The sequence below is a fragment of the Mauremys reevesii genome, linkage group 1 (genome assembly GCF_016161935.1).
Source record: "Mauremys reevesii isolate NIE-2019 linkage group 1, ASM1616193v1, whole genome shotgun sequence".
Lineage (NCBI taxonomy): Eukaryota > Metazoa > Chordata > Testudines > Geoemydidae > Mauremys > Mauremys reevesii.
In genome coordinates, this window is record NC_052623.1 from 263,220,274 (window position 1) to 263,232,732 (window position 12,459).

Sequence of the window (12,459 nt, forward strand, 5' to 3'; positions counted from 1 at the left end):
CAGTTGTTAAGGTGCTAGCCTGTGATTTGGAAGATCCAGGTTCAAATCTATGCTCCACCACAGACTTCCTGGGTAAATCATTTATCCTCACTTCCCCATCTGTAAAATGGGCATACAGAGTATCTCACACTGATGTTGTGAGGATAAGCATGTTAATGATCAAGAGATGGGGCCATGAAAATACCTAAGATAAAGACAGCTTTATGTAATTCCTCCACACACCAGAGTTTACATCTAAAGTTTACTTTTCTGAGTGATCTATTTCATAGGGTTCCACGAGCCGTATTTAACAACATTTTTATGACCTGTCTCCCAATCTTCAGCAGAAATACGAGAAGAAATTATATTGACAGAACCTGCTCCTCCAACTCCCTCCCCAGTGCCATTCTCTCCAGCTAAATCTGCCACCTTGGTGGAAGTGCCGTCTGCACCCTCACCTGTGAGCAGTCAATCCCCAGAGTACGCTAGCATAGCAACTACAACAGGTAGGTAGGCTAAGGTTCTTGCATTCTTTTTTCCAAAAAACTGTTGTCAAAAAACCAAAAGCCTGCAATAAAAATTGTGAGCAATGTGTCAGTTTAGAGCCACTGAGGATCTGACCTTATCTCTGAAGAAGCCCTCTCAAAACGACTCAGCATATGTTCAGTATTTATCATTGTAAATAGATATTTTCTTTATATCTTGCCAAACATGATGTGCAGTGCAATTGAAAAAGGATCCACTGTGTGCATGGATTCCTGGGCATCAAGATATAAATTTGTAAAAGCAGATGGATATCTCAATACATTATGGACTCTATGCAGATGTCTGGGGCCCTTAGAAGAACAGGGCCACAACTTTGTTCCAAAATGTTTTCAAACCTCAGTTTAAAATTGCATATTTCTAGAAATACCTTTAAAGAGCCTTTTCTAAATATAGCACTTTACAGGGCTTCTCGCAACACATTTTTTGGTGGCCTCAGTGTGCGGCCACCAACTCTTTCTGGTGGCTGCACGGACACTTTTTCCTAAAATTATTTATTTTTCCTAAATTAATAAAGTATTATGCACATATATACATCCAAATCATTGTAATTTATTTATGTACAGTTTTGGGCTTTTATTGCGGATTCAATAATAAAAATAATGCACAGTTATCTTTATTCTTTGCTGGACCTAACAGAATAGAAACACAAATAAGGTGCTTTGCATGTTCTTGTCTTTTTTTTTATTATTGTTTCTTTTGCTTTTTTGGTTAAAATGGTTGCACAACAATTCTGAAGTAAATTTAAAAATACTTTGACGTAATAGAAGTCCAAATAATAATGAAAAACCTGTCTGGGCGGCTTGGGTCTGAGGAGGGGAGGCGAGGGGAGGGCATCCTCGCCCGCCCGCCTCCTCACTCTGCTGTTGGCTCACCGCTCACCCCACCTCCCCTTCTCACCTTGCTCCTTAAGTGTTGTGTGTCCCACCTGTGTCTCCAGAGAGGCAGCGCATGCAGCAAGAGGGAGGAAGAGCAGCGGTCCCTCTAATTTTCCCCACCCATGTGCGGAATGAATTTTGTTATGTGCACCAATATGGAGGTGATGTGTGACACACCACCTTCATATTGGTGCACATAACAAAATTCATGTGATGGGGGTGGGGCCGAGGGGTTCAGAGTGGCAGGGGGCCCCGGGCTGGGGCAGAGGGTTGAGGTGCAGGAGTGTGAGGGCTCCACCTCTGGGTGCGGGCTCTGGGGCGGGGCAGGGATATGGGGCTGGTCCCCAGGTGGGTTCCCTGAGCACCTGTGCAATGCTAAATAGGCTGCTGTGCAGCCGCGCAGCTTACAGGGAACTTGGAGGGGCTGATGCTTCCCTCACCCGCCCAGGAAACTGCTGTGTCCGCAGGGAAACCCCCTGGTGGCCGCATTTGAGAAACGGTGCTTTGGAAAACCCTCACTGACTTAACACACATTTTCTCTAAAAATGGACATAGTTTGAATGGGTCAGATTTATAAAGCTATATAGACTTTTAGCGGGATTTTAAAAAACACCTCAACTCCCAATTCCCAATTGTAATGGAGCCTGTCTGTATCTTCAGGTGCCTAAATCCTTTAAAAATCTGGCTCAGTTGCTCTAGGGTTTGTTTTGTTTTTCCGTTTTAACGTTTTGTTCGTACCTTTCAACATCTTACAAGGACAGAATTTAGGAAATGGAGGCATGTGGCCTGTATGCAACTGCATACCTATAATTGCACATATAATTATAGCAGTTTCATGAACACATTGTGTATCAAATGGGCATGAAAAAGTCCTAATTAGTAATTTGTGCATGAAGATACTGAGTTTGTGGCTAGGGATTCCAAGAACTGCAAATGAACCAGCAGGCACACAACTGGCTTGCAATTTGGTGCACACAAGTGGGCCTTTACATTCTGCATGTTAAATTTCTCTCATAGACTCTCTGATATGAAAGACAGATTATACATTCTGGAGGTGGTGGCCAGGGCCAGTCATGACCTTCAAGTGTCTGGGGTCAAAAATATTTTGTTTTCCTATTTTGAGTCTACAGATGTAGGAAAGGAGTCAGGAACTTGAATGATTGTCAGAAGACATTCCAGGCACCCGATGCTGTGAGCACAAAAGAAAATACTGTTTGAATAAACCCGCAACCTATGTGCTCTCCCCAGTAGAGACTTGAGACGTAGATTTTATGAATAATTTGATTCATAGATTTCAAGGCCAGAAGGGACCATTGTGATCATGTAGTCGGGCCGCCTATGTAACACAGGCCAGAAAACCTCCCCCAGTAACAAGAAATTGAAAAGCAGGTAACTGTGTGCTGCCCCTTAAAGGAAAGGCATACAAAATGAGAATGGTCTGAGGTGGTAAGAGAGGGGAAACGCGGAAGGGACTCACACTGGCATTATGTTAATTTATTTGTACTTTAATTATGTTTATTAAGGTGCTTAAGTGATTGTCTCTCTCCTGCTATGGCCCTCCAAGGCTGAGGACTGCTAGGGTGAAGCCTCAGGATAGACACAGACTATGGTTAAGAAATCCTCCACCTGAGCATTTCTACCACAGCCTGTCTTAGCTAAGCCTCCATGGAAGACCTTTCTGCTCAAGACAGTTCATCTTTAATCATTAGAGTCCTCCTTTTTCACCAGCTCTTCATTTCCTCACCTCCCCCATTTTCTCCCAATAGTCTTTTGTTTGGCAGAGTGGCTGCTTCTCTCTGGCCATTGAGCTCAGCTTTATTTTAATCACTATTATCTTAATTTTTGTCTAGAACGCAACTTATATGAATAGGGGTTCATATAAGTAAAGTAATACAGAACCAGAAATATTGCAGCTGCAGGAATTGGTTGTATTTTACTTTGTGTGTGCTGTGGACCTATTATAAACCATCTTGGCTCATCGATGTGCCATAGTTCTAGGGTATCAATTAATATAGGGTATATTCTGCAATTTGTAGAAAAATATAATAGGAAGTTTTAAAAAACATTAGAGGGGACATCAAAAAAATTACCCCAAACTGGTGATGATGTCGATGCAGATAACATTTCAGACATATGAAAAATGTAAAAGGCATTTGTGTGGAAAGTTCATGTATGTTGATGATAAAATAAAAAGGGGATTTTTTTAATAACAATGTAAAAAAATCCATGTTTTTCTTGATTCTGAGGGCTGGTCTACACTAGAAAGGTTTTCCTCATTAACTACACTAGCATAGATAAATATAAAGTAGCAAAATGCCCCTAGTGTGGATGCAGTTATTCCAGTATAAAAATACTTATTTATAGCTATAAAGCCTAAAGTTTATTTCAGTTCAGGAAGGGGAATAAGATATACTGGTGGGCATGTCTACACTACAAGCACTACAATGGCACAGCAGCTACACCACTGAAGTGTAGACACTTGCTACAGCAACAGAAGGGATTTTTCCACTGCTGTAGTAAATCCATCCCCTCAAGAGGCTGCATCTACAGTAGGGATTAGGCCAACCTAACTACATTGTACAGGGCACAACATTTTTCACAGCCCTGAGTGACATAGCTATGTTGACCTAAGTTTTAGGTGCAGTCTCACCTTTATACCAGTCTAACTGAATCTGTATTAGGGCTTGTATTAGTACAACTATGTTAGTAAAAAAATCACACCCCTACTCAAAATAGTTGTATTTATAAAATGTTTAAGTATAGACCAGGCCTTAGTGCTTACACAGCATGTAAGGTAAAAATCAAAATATTTGAAAATGCGAGTACTCCAGCTCAGTGGAGTTAAGTATATTTATACCAGGCGAGGATTTGCAAGATGAAGTATAAAATTCTCAATGTATTTTCTTTTGTTGGTTTTTTAATTCTGCGTATTTGCTCCAGATATGTGGCTCTAACCAGCAATTCTCTTGAGATATATTTAAAAGTTACTGTGTTGCCTTTCTTTAATTTTGTTTTTAATTTAGGTAAATGTAGCAGTGTGGAAATGCATTGTACAACTAGAAAACTAATCTGGTTGGTTGCCAATAGCTTGCAGTTCCCCAATTTAAGGTGTCATTAAGTCTTTGCTGCTTCTGGCACTGGCAATAAAAGTTAACTATTAAACTTGCTTTTTAAACTTTCTGCATGCACTCAATGGTTAAACACAAAAGCAGCAAATTAAATCACTGTGATTAGATGACACCTAACTAAAGTAAGGTAAATCCTATATAGATTGCTCTGGTGTAAAACATCTGGCATGCCCAGTTAACGTTTTATTTAAATTTTTCTGTTAAATTACTGAAAGTTTAAAAGGATAATTAGCCCTAATTCTTTCTAAATTACAAAGGCCAGATTAATGATTGGTCAAATTACAACAATATTGTAACAAAAGTGATGGGTATATGGTTGACTCTGCAGTCCTCTCTTAAAGCCTGGGATTACTCATTTGCTAATGCAGTTGCTGTTAGAAGAACCTGAACTGGCTTACAGAAATTCTGCATTGTAAATGTTTGCTAATAGATAACTAATCATTTCTCCACCTCTACTGCCTTCCTCTCAGTTACAAGGGAATGTATATTTGAATTAAAGGTTCATTTCAATAGTACTGTACACTATTCCACAGGGTGCTGACTTGGTATTAATTCTCCATTTGGGCCGCTCTTGTAAACTCTTTGTGAGTGTTGCCAGTTCTCATGTTTTATCAAGAGTCTCATGATAGTTGGTGCTTTTACTTAAACTCTAGCTCCTGGATTCATGAGAATGCTATTTTTTGTTTAAAAATAAAGGTAAGTTTCTAGCCCTCATGGTTGCAGAGAAAAGCTTGACGATGCAAACCCTAAAGGATCCATCACCAGAAAGCAAATGAAAAGAACCACAGATCAGATTTTAAAAATCTGATTTGTAAGCCAATCTCCTGATTTTGGAGAGACCGAGGGCTTGTCTACACATACAGCGGTGCAGTGGCACAGCTGCACCAATTCAGCTGCACCACTATAGCACTTAGTGAAGACACTACCTACGCCGATAGGAGAGCTTCTCCTTTCGGGGTAATTAATCCACCTCCCCAAGAGGCAGTAGCTATGAATCCCTCCCATCAACATAGCACCATTTACACTGGTGATTAGGTGGCAAAATTACATTGCTCAGGGGTGTGGATTTTCCACACCCCTGAGCGGCGTAGTTATACCGACATAAGTCTGTAGTGTAGACCAAGCCTAACTCCTGAAATCTGAACACTTGGTCTTGACAATATTGTTTACTACCAAATATAATATTTACTATTGTGATTCCTACTGACATCTGTGGGCTTGCTTCAGTGTTGCCATGCACCTTTGCAATCCAGTGCAAAGTGGCTGTAAAATGCTCCCATTGTGAAATGGTACCATTTTACAGCCACTTTGCATTGACTTTGCACTGGTATAAATGACTGCACAAGAGGCAGGGCAGTAGCTAATCAGCCTGGCTATATGGTTCTATTCACAGCAGTACACACACACCAACAAATACAGTAAGGGTTCGTAGTACAAATCACACTTCCGTGCATGAAATTCCTTTGCATTTTTGGCTTTGCTGTGTGATAGCACAACAGGGCTGTTGTTGGGCTTTTAGCAGAGCTATTTATACATTGTGCTTCCTACAGAGGGCCTCTTGCTGTCGTGTTCTCAACAATGTAGTCAGTCTTAAAAAAGCAAATAAGTAAAAAATAAAGTGAAATGAAATAAAAGAACTTTCTAAGTTTATTCAAATCCTGAAGGCTGAAAACACAAAGAAGAACAAAGTGTTGTCAAATCACTCAACCACTATTGTTTTACGTTCAGTTCAGTTCAGTGGGTACAGCGGCTAAAAAAAGGGCTGTCTTCTGGATTCCAGGCTTGCGGCCCATTGAAGTCAATGAGATTGATTGTGTAAGAGCTCTGGGATTGGTGGCTGGTGTTTTAAAAAATGAAACAACTACAATCTCTTCAATTGCCTCTCCTCCTACCTTTTGCCCTACCACAATGTATGGGAGGAGTCTGACTGATGCCCTCCCTTAACACATACATACACACATGTACCCTGCAGCATTCTTCTTCCTCCAACAGGAAATTGAGGCCTTCCAAATCTGAGCCACTCCTCCCCCTCTCTCTTCATGTGCAGGTCACCCTGTGAAAGCTAGTGCATTCCCTCCACAAGGGAGAGAAGGAGTGAGTAGTCATCCTTTCCCAGTCCAGCCTCAAATGCAAAAGAGGCCTCCTTGACACAAAATCTTTCAATAGTCAGCTGCTCTGCAAATCCAGAGACAAGTCCACTGTATGCAAGCTGCTAGTCTTCAGACCTTCCAGAAAGCAAGCCTTTCCTAGAGCAGCAGCCTGAGGTGCTACTGTCAGGCATGGTGAAGACGTTCCGACGATAGTCCTGGGAGAATTCAGCAGCCATATTGACAACCCCTCCAGTGCAATGGCCTAAAACCTCTTCACCACATTTTCCATTTTTAGTTTCTCATAGGTAACATCTGGCTCTACACACAGAGCAGGTCATGCTTTGGACCTGAATTTTGAACAGGACTTCGCTATAGATTCATTGATTTTGAGCCCAGCCATGACTATTAGATCATTTCTTCTCACTTAAAAAGGGGAACCTGACTTGATATAGGGGACACAAGAAATGACCCCTATGCTGGATTGACCATCACCTCCTTCAGGCTGGTTTCCAGACAAAAAGGAATGGCCGGGACCCAGTCAAGTCCAAAACATACTTGCAGGTAATTCCACCCCACCAAAATGCCATAGGATAGAAGCTCTGTTGAGTCACTGTGACCACTCATTAAACACAACCATTGATGTTCTAGCACTGGGATGCCTGCACCCTCATCATTGCTCCCATAGATCTCAGTGGTTCTCTGCAAACCTGTAACAGAAATAGAAAGGACGAAAATTCAAGTGTTAGTGATGGAGAACAGAAGCAAATGCAGACAGGCTGTAGCACAAGCAATTCTTGTGAACCTACCCTCAGGCATGAAACATGCAAAGAACTCCCACCTCTTCTCCACCTTAGCAGCCATAAATTCACAACCCGCTGGAGTGTTTCAGTCTATGAATCACCTTGTTTAGCACAGGGTGTCCCACTTCAGTCCCAGAATTGAGCACTTCCCACTACAAAGAACTATCTGCCTGACTTTCTGAAGAAAATCACCCACATTTGAGACTGCTTCTCCATTCACCAAGAGCCATACGATGAACACAGAGCTGACAACACGATAACTTGCCTCGCTGAATTAGGTCCTATCACGCAACAGAAGTCCTAGAGGTGCTGAAGGAAAATCCAAATCAGCTCCTGAAACTCTAGTCCATTCCCTTTTTTAGCTGGAGAAAGAAAGCTGAAAGAACCTGGTGACCTCTATTCTGCTATCTTCATTGCTTCCCTGTTCTATACTGGGTCAAATTCAAGATTTTGGCCCTCATCCACAACAGCTATTTTACCCCAGAAATATGGGACCACCGACCTCAAGGATGGGAGTCACATAGAGAGGACAAGGTTTCTCAGGAACTGCCCCATAAATCTGGAGTTCCCACCTGGAAGAGACCAGGCTGACTAAAAACTTCAGCACTTTCAGAGCAAAATGCAAAACCCACTTCTTTGCCTTAACCATCCTAGAATAGAACCACATTAATGAAGTCAGCAAAGCCTAGTCCCTGCTGACTAGCGGGAAGAGAGAGAGGAACGTCTCCGAGTGTGCACTTGTTATTTTGGGAGCCAAACTGATACCACAGTGACGGAGACCACATAAGAACTTAGATTGGTGGGTAGATGAAAGCCAAGTCAGGATGAAGGGAATTCATTTGCCTGAGTCCAACCCTCTTCTAGGCCCCCAAAGGGCCCTGACCATTCTTCCTACTACACCAGCCCTGATCATCCTGAGGATCAAGTCAGCCGGCATGAGCTCCACTCTGTTGCAGAGAGGGGCTCAGGATTTGGCCCATAATGTCTATGCAATGTTTTGTGCTAGTCCTGTTCTCCCAGCTCTAAGCCCTGTCCTGTATTTTGTATATTGTATTTCTGTAGTGCCTAAGAGCCCTAGTCATGGACCAGGACCCCAGTGTGCTAGGTGCTGTACAAACTGATAAAAAAGACAGTCCCTGCCCAAAAGTTTATAAGCACAAATTACAGCATGCATTGATTATTCACATCCTGCTATGTTTCAAAAATGCCAGTTGTGTCTGGGTTGTCTCCCAGTATCCGATATTCTAGCTCACCTATTTGTACCTTTTGAAGTGTTCTTCAAAAATGAGTGTTTTACTGCTATCACTATACCAGGGGTTCTCAAACTGGGGGTCAGGACCCCTCAGGGGGTTGTGAGGTTATTACATGGGGGGTCGTGAGCTGTCGGCCTCCACCCCAAATACTGCTTTGCCTCCAGCATATATAATGGTGTTAGATATATAAAAAAGTGTTTTTAATTTATAAGTGGGGTCGCACTCAGAGGCTTGCTACATGAAAGTTTGAGAACCACTGCACTATACCCATTATTATTCACCTCCTTTGGTTGATATTCTTCATTGGTATCACCTTATTAGATTGCTCTTTACTGGCTGTTTCAAAATGGATCTTTTCAAAGGAGTACAGCTCATGTTAACTATGAACGTCAACTTTGTTTGTTTTGCAGGGGCTATGCAGTCCTATACATGGTCACTCACATACACTGTGACAACAGCTGCTGGGTCACCTGCTGAAAACTCGCAACAGCTGCCCTGCATGAGAAGTCCTCATGTGCCTTCTTCATCCGTCACACACAGGATACCTGTTTACCCCCACAGAGAGGAACACGGGTAGGTCATTTTCCAGTTTGTTTATTTGAGTTTTAAGGACTAGTCTAAACTTGCAATAATTTTTTTTTCAAAAGCAGTTGGAATCCAGCTGCTAGAATCTGTTTCCTGAGGGAATAGATCTTCATTGCAAATGTGATAGTGTTGTATGGTTATATGGTCTCTCACATATTTCCATTTATGCATTTAAAACATAATGCTAGTCATAAATACAAGGAAACCTGGAAAATAAGTTCTAAAGGGAGAAGGACTGGATGGATGATCTAATTAGGTTTCTTTCTATCTCTGATTCCTATTATTCTATGTCAATGGCCTAGATATGTCAAGGAAAGCTAACCTTCCTTCACCGAGCTAATTGCTAGTCTCACAGGACAACAATTTCCAGGGTTTGGAAAGACAGACAATTTTTGTACTAGAAGGAGGATCGAACATAACAAATGTGTCAAAGCCTCAGAGTAATGCTGACCAATGAAAATAATAAACAGTGACATAGCACAATTTATTAAAGATCTTGGAGCACTTTACAAACTTTAACACAGCCTCACAACACTCCTGTTCCAAAGCAATAGCCATTCTGTATATTTCCAACTTATAGGGCTCTGTATCAAGCTCAGAGAGCTCCTCTGTCCCTTCCACAACTAGCCAAACACCATAACAAAATCACCCATTGGGCAGGCCCGTGCATGTACCAGGATTAGGAGTGTGGGAAATGTTGTTGATAGCTTGCATGCAACAGAAGGTGAAGACTTCTTACTGAATTCCTCAAGCTCTGTCCACAGTTTCCATGTGTGGACAAGCCTACCCCATGGTGGAAGATTCGAGATTCATTGCTTTGTGGAGAGCCAGCACAATGTCTATTCCCCACTGAGGGCTTAAGTGATGCACAGGGCTCTGGTCCTCGACCCGGGCTGAATTTCACACAAAATGCAGATCCTCAGCCTGCCAATATATCTGAATGGAGAGAACCTCTTCTGACTTTTCTAGAACAATTTCTGCTGGAGCTACTACCAGTCATCACTGAAGATGGATACCCTCTGGAATGCAAAAGCTTTGCAGAGTACTGATGAGGAGAGCACTTTAAAGGGCTCAAGAGTTTTTACACTGACTTTTATTTTACCACGTAACAGGGCTTAAGACAAAGAGTCAAGCTCAGAGTCATTTTGAGTCATGCTCAGAAAATGTAAATGTATCTTTTTGTACTTGGGGCCAGTCATGCAAAACAAAATGAAAGCTTCATGATAAAAGCAGCTTTCTTGGAAAATAAATATTGCGGGATCATTACTGCTTCCCTCTGAATTTGCAGTGCTGACAATAATAGATAATACAAGACTCCAAAACTTCCTGGGAAGATGCTGAGATAGTGACATTCAGCTGTGTTTTAAATGAAGGGATTTATCAGACATTTCTTAATTAGCCCAATTGTACTGATGGAAATATTGAAAGTGGCAGGAGTGTAACTTCTTGTTGTGGTCTTTTCTTTTCTTTTCTTTACTCCTAAAGCCCAGTTAAACTGTCCAAGATGGGAAGGGGTTAGTGAGACTTAATCTGGAGAGTAGGTGGAAAAGTTGGAAACCTCGAGCACATAAGACCGATGTGCACCAGTGTGCAAACATCCTTTAACATAGTCAGAAAATATTGTTGCAAAATACCAAATGAAGAAATTATATTGTGTATATCAATGGCACCTCCTAGGAGAGAGTGTGGAGGATAACAAGACAGAAACTGCTTATCTTTCTTCTCCGAGCTGCAAGAGTCACGCTAACAGCAGCATGGAAATCCTTGTAATTGTCTGCCCCGTGGGAGGTCTTGGCAACTCTGCAGTACCAACCTTTGTCCTGAAATCATCCGTAGTGGCATGGTCTGTGCGCCACTTGCCAGACAAGTGCTATAGGCACCTTAGGTGCCAGGCCCGAAGGCACTGGCAGGTTCCAGTTAGACTCTGCTAGCTGCCTCCAATCACTGTGTTCTGCCCAGGGGCCATGAGAAAGCTTGCCTGTGTGACCTAATGCCTTCAAACTGCCCTGGAACCTTCCCTGTCTGGTGACCTATATCCCTTCTAAGCACGAGGAAAGGAGCAGCAGCAAATTCACCCTCATTCATGCTTCCCTCTGTTGGCCTATTACTGCACAGGTAATTAATCACAACCTCCCGATTACCCAGTAACTCCAGATAGCTTTAGGTGATCTGAGAAATCCTGGTAATGAAGTGCAGACATCAAAGACTGTCTCTCCTGTTCTCTCAGTGCCCACTTTGCTGATCCCAGGCAGCATGAAGGAGGAAGCTGCCTGTTTCAAATGCAGAGGGGACCTGAAATAGATTAGGACAAGGAGACTACATGGGTGAGACTGAGACTGGAGGCTGATGGTGTGGGTGGGAGGGGAAATTGGGAGTTGAAATGCGGAGAGACTGGGATTAGATGAGCAAGAAGACTGAAACTGGTCCAGGGAGTCCAGAGGGGTGAGACTGAGGCTTCGTCTACTCTTAAAATGTTGCAGTGGCACCGCTGCACCACTGCAGGGCTTCAGTATAGACACTACCTAAACAGAGAGGCTGGATTCTCCCATTTATGTAATGAATTCACCTCCCCTAGTGCTGTCTTCATGGGGACTTAAATTGGCTTTGCTACTACTTAGGGGTGTGGATTTTTTACACACCCCTGACTGACATAGTTAAGACAAAATAACTTTCTAAAGTAGACCAGGCCTAGGACTTGCTGAGCAAGAAGATTGGGACTAAGATGAGATGCCTTAAGAGTGGAGACTGGGACTGGCTAGTTGAGAAGAATGGGATTGGAATGAGAAGCCGGGGTGGGGAAGACACAGGACTAGGACAAGGTTGGGTTGGAGGGCATGCAACAAAAGGGATCAACTTTGGGGGAACAGACAGAAGAGTCTGTGGCTACTAGAGCACATCCCCTCCAGAATCTGAAATGGAAACCAAGATTCCTGAGGCTTGTCTACATGGCATGGCAGAGTGCACCAGAGGGGGGTGATCTGCAAAGCACCCAGCTGTGCTGTGTAGACCCTGCTGGCACATTCCAAAAAGTACCTAATTTGCGTTAATGTGACCTAGGGACCTTTTAGAATGCATCAATAGAGTGTTCAGAGGGCAGTTAGAGTGCAATATGTTTGAACACTTTAAAAACATACCCTTCTGTGGGGGAGCAGCAGTGACCACCAATTTGGTCAACTTAATGTACCCACTCTACACACAAGCAC

At 42.6% G+C, this 12,459-nt stretch overlaps 1 protein-coding gene across 1 annotated transcript in view; it reads left to right on the top strand.

The window, feature by feature from the left end:
- RFX4 (regulatory factor X4) overlaps positions 1-12,459 on the top strand; it is a 100,945-nt gene that overhangs the window by 66,730 nt on the left and 21,756 nt on the right. Inside the window, exons 15-16 of the mRNA XM_039519314.1 lie at positions 324-485; positions 9,082-9,244. Of these exons, the coding sequence (XP_039375248.1) occupies positions 324-485; positions 9,082-9,244 (325 nt within the window). The remainder of the gene's footprint in view (positions 1-323; positions 486-9,081; positions 9,245-12,459) is intronic.